This window comes from Morone saxatilis, unplaced genomic scaffold, assembly GCF_004916995.1.
Source record: "Morone saxatilis isolate NCDOM2014 unplaced genomic scaffold, NCSU_SB_2.0 Contig4, whole genome shotgun sequence".
Taxonomy (NCBI): domain Eukaryota; kingdom Metazoa; phylum Chordata; class Actinopteri; family Moronidae; genus Morone; species Morone saxatilis.
In genome coordinates this window covers 12739765-12744052 of record NW_023339984.1, presented here as the reverse complement: position 1 = coordinate 12744052, position 4288 = coordinate 12739765, and the positions used below count along the sequence as shown (strand labels likewise).

General features: G+C 39.3%; 1 protein-coding gene across 1 annotated transcript; it reads left to right on the top strand.

Annotated features, from left to right (window-relative positions):
• Nucleotides 1-1784: 1784 nt before the first annotated feature.
• cxcl11.5 (chemokine (C-X-C motif) ligand 11, duplicate 5) lies at nucleotides 1785-4037 on the top strand. The gene is made up of 4 exons (XM_035675381.1): nucleotides 1785-1950; nucleotides 2147-2255; nucleotides 2360-2440; nucleotides 3117-4037. The coding sequence occupies exons 1-4, from the start codon at nucleotides 1890-1892 to the stop codon at nucleotides 3223-3225; spliced, it is 360 nt and encodes a 119-aa protein (XP_035531274.1). The 5' UTR covers nucleotides 1785-1889; the 3' UTR covers nucleotides 3226-4037.
• Nucleotides 4038-4288: the final 251 nt, after the last annotated feature.

Below are 4288 nucleotides of genomic sequence, written 5' to 3'. Positions count from 1 at the left end.
ATCATCACATTCATGAGTGAACTTAGGTTAACTCTTTCCTAAAGCACTATCATAAATTCGTCATATGTCTTCATAAAGTCGATGGGGTAGCGAGGGTTCGGAGTTTGTGGTTGGCTGGTAGTCTGCTACAGTCGTGCTGGCGTCGCTGGATAAAGTATCTACAAGATGTGCTATGTTTACTGATGATGAATTTGTGATTTTAATCAAGCTAATATATCTCTTCAAAAAGGGCTGCTTCACGGGCTGCCGCAGTGCAACCGTGGGGGCGTTCGACGAAAATGTGGACTGGGTTGGTGCAGAAATAGCAGAAAGGGTTGCGTCAGAATTGCTTCAGTAAGTAGCATCATTTTCTCACTGGTGAACACTGGCTAACTGCAAAATAAATGACACCGAGAGACTAGATGATTGTTACACACATACAAAGTAAAAAAGAGCTCTGCAGTAATAAGGGGTATATGCTAAAAGGAGAGGTAGTATATTGGAGTGTGCCAAGAGCGAGTCAAATGATCATCAAATCAGCCCAGATCAGCATCAACTAAATGAAGATGCCCACGCCGCGTGTGAGATAGTGTTGGCCAGAGTAGGTCAACAACTAGGAGCACACTCAGGACTTGTGGTAAAAGTCCCTTTGTGGTGGGCATTTATTTCAAAGTGCTTCCCAAAAAATTGTGAAAAGGCAATGCATAGAAAAGAGAGAGAAGAGAGCTAGATACATAGTTTACAGAAAAACTGCAGGGAAAAATAAACTCACAAAACTGAAATAACAGCACGTGTCTCATGCTGTCTATTCGATCCTACTCCACTGCGCTTCCCTCTCGTGCCTGGTCCCCCAAGAAAACTGACTCTGTATACAGTGTTTACGCTGCCCTGAACGAAACTAGATTGGCTAAACCATCGCGACCACTGTCAGTGGTTATTATTACAGATTGATATTGGTTACCAAGACACAAGCGTTCAACAGAAACAGGTCCCGTATAAATATCACTCAGATTCCCTATACGCGTTTGAATGTAACACCAACTCAATAGTTCCCCACCATTCATAAAATGAAGAACGGCAAACAGAATTAGAATAGATTCGCGCCCCGCTTAGAGCAGGGGTACGCTCCCTGACGTAATTCGTGACGGTCATCGTTGTCACTCTAAACAAGCAGCATGCTGCGGGCGGCCCCCTCCCACACAGGTCGGCCTTTCGTGTCAGAAGATACCGAACAATTCGACACCTTTGAGTATGTGCTGAGATTCAGTAATGAAAAATTATACAATAAACGCGACAAATAAAAAATGAGCTGAAAAAAAACAACCTTTCCGTGCCATTCGATGGTTGCTAATGCCTTGATTGGGATGAGGTTGACAGTTATACAAGACAAACGCTGAAACCAGCCAAAAAGCGAGACCCGCGGGGGCGATCGAGTAGTGCCTGCGAGTGGCCGGGTTGGACAGGTGAAATTGCAGGAAGTTTTCATGGTCAATTGTGAAATTGAGCGTAGGGAACAAAGGGCTGTACAAATGAACACAAGCAGGTAAGTCCTAACACGTAAATACTAAATACAAGTAAGCTTGAAAAATTACAGAGAGAGATGAGTCTACTTTGTCACACACCCACAAAGGCAATTTCAACATGAGGGCCATAGCTTGATATACAGGAAGTCTTTAAAAGGAAGTTGAAGGTGACAAGTTGATTCCGAGGAAAAGGAGGAATGGATTACAAAATCTTGAGAACTAATGTGGAGAAACAGCTTTTTTTCCCACCATTTCTCTGGAAAAATGTGTCCGCCTAGTGTATAAAAAGGAGGTGCAGAGAACATGGGCTTCAAAGTCTTAAGCACTTTACACAGCAGAGGAGATTCTTGAAATCCTTTGAAGATTACTCACTCGAATAAAACAAGGATGAAGACTGTAATCCAGTGTATCATTTTCCTGGCCTGTGCAGCATTGTACACTTCACAAAGTAAGTGTGTTAATTTACTGGATTGTTAAAAAGCTTTTTGTCTATATTTCTGCATGCATGTGGCTTTAAATTAGCTAACTTTAAGGAAAAAGTTTCTGTTTCTCTGTTTCTTTTGTTGAGCCTGACATATCAGTTTTGAAAGGTGAAACTGTAGCTATTCCATAGTTTATTAACACCTCTGTCTTCATTTTTCCAGTTAATCCGTACTGCCAGTGTGTAAAAACAATCAAGGGTGTAAACTTCTCTCTCATTGCTGATGTCAAGGAGTATGGAATACGTCCATATTGCAACAGGAGAGAAGTCATGTAAGTATAATTATTAGTAGATCAATGTTGATTTTCCAATAATTCGTATTGTTTAATTCGTTGTTTACATTTTTTTTTCATTAAAACTTCTCTTTCTCCTACAGTGTCATCCTAAATGATGAGAAATCACGGTGTCTTGACCCAAAACAAAGATTCACCAAAGCGCTTCTGCTAAGAATGCGAACGTAAGTCCAAAGACAAGCTTTTTTACATGTTGGGCCTTCATTTGCTGCTATTTAACATAGTATGAACTAATATTTATGTAATTAGATGAGAGAAAGTTTGCCAAATAAAGGATGTGGAAGATTGAGCAAAGACTTTTTTCTGTAAACAGTGGAGGTCAGCAGTCACAGTGTTGCTCTGCACATCATCACTGCCAGCAAGAAGGATGTAATTTATGTATTCCTGCAATTACTTGAGTAGAGGCAGCGTATGCAGAACTAAAAGAGCAGTTTTAAGGACCAGCATATTGCTCAATCCAAACTGTAAGGCATGTCTATTGCACAATGGGGTTTGTTTGGTAGCGCAACTAGGGGCCAGGACACTCATCAACATCAGGGATAAATTAAACAGAAACAGATTTCCCCCTAATATTTGCCATTTTTCTCGATTTAACCAGATAATTTAGAAAAATAAAAGATAAAAATATCACCCTTTGTTCACATTTGCTCACACATTGGGTCACAAGTAGACATTATAGTCAAGGTCAAAAAGGTTGCACATCGCAGCATAAGTAGCATTGAATTAAGTGTGTTATAATGTAATCTTTATTCCAATCCAGATTTGAAAGATTTTACACCACTGGTTTAGATGAGTAAAATTTCTAATGAAAAGATTGATCATGATATGTTTTCTTTGCAGGAAGAAGGCAAATGCTGCTAAGATGAACACAACCAGCCCAAGGACAACCACAGTGCCATCCAGAGTGTCACCCACAATGTCAGCCACAGTGGTACCATCATCAACATAATGCAAACTGCTTGAGTTTATCATCCTAACAATTAAAAAAAGGTATCAGTTTGTAAGAGGAAAGATCAGCACACCTTTTGTGGTCATGGTTGTTGTGGCCCCTGTTTGTTTAATCACAAGAAACAGGCAGTACAATACTGGTACAAGTGAATTTGTTTCACTTCAGTTGTGCAGTTAGGCAGCCAAAAATAACAGCAAGATGTAAAAGTCTGAAATGTTAACTTCAACTGCCATGACTGACATGACATGAGTGTCACATTTAGGACACTCACTTTGTGAAGTTTCCTTTACCCAGAATATTCATCTGGGTAAACATAATGCACTTTTTCTTTTTAGATTTTAGTTTGTATGGATGGGAATTTTACGTATGCTGACGACACTGATGTATTTTCACCCTAAAATGTCCTAAGACTGAATCCTTGGTGAATGAAGAGAGTATTTTTACTGGGATTGTATTGTATATGTATCGACATTGCTGTGCTCTTATTCATTACACCTTGTAGCTAGTATTAAACTGTCATTTTTAAAACTTTCTGTAAAAGCATTCTGTGATGTAATTCAGGTGAGCAGATGATAATTTGAAGGTCAGTAATGTAATGTAATCTATTAACATTTAAGAAATGATGGTAAATGTGAACTGTTTTTTATTGTTGATTAAAACATAGTTAAAACATAGCTTGTTTGTCTAATTCGAAGGATGCCTTTTGATTTTTTCTACTGCAAACAAATATTTATGTGGATACATATATATATTATATATATCATTCTGTATGTGTACCATGTTATAAGGCTGAAATAAATCTTGACATTTGATTATAACTAAACTTTTTCAAGGTGTAATTTATGGTGACCAACAAGGGCAAACGCGCCACAAATGGGCAAAAGCTCAAAGTGCTTTTATACTACATGCCACATTCACCCTTTCACACAGTGATGGCAAAGCCCGTCGAACAGAAACCACATTCACAGTAATTTGCTTAAAGACACTCTGACCCCGGGGGTCAAACGAAGAACCTTCCGATTGGTGGGACGACCTACGCTACTGCTGAGCCACAGCCACCCCT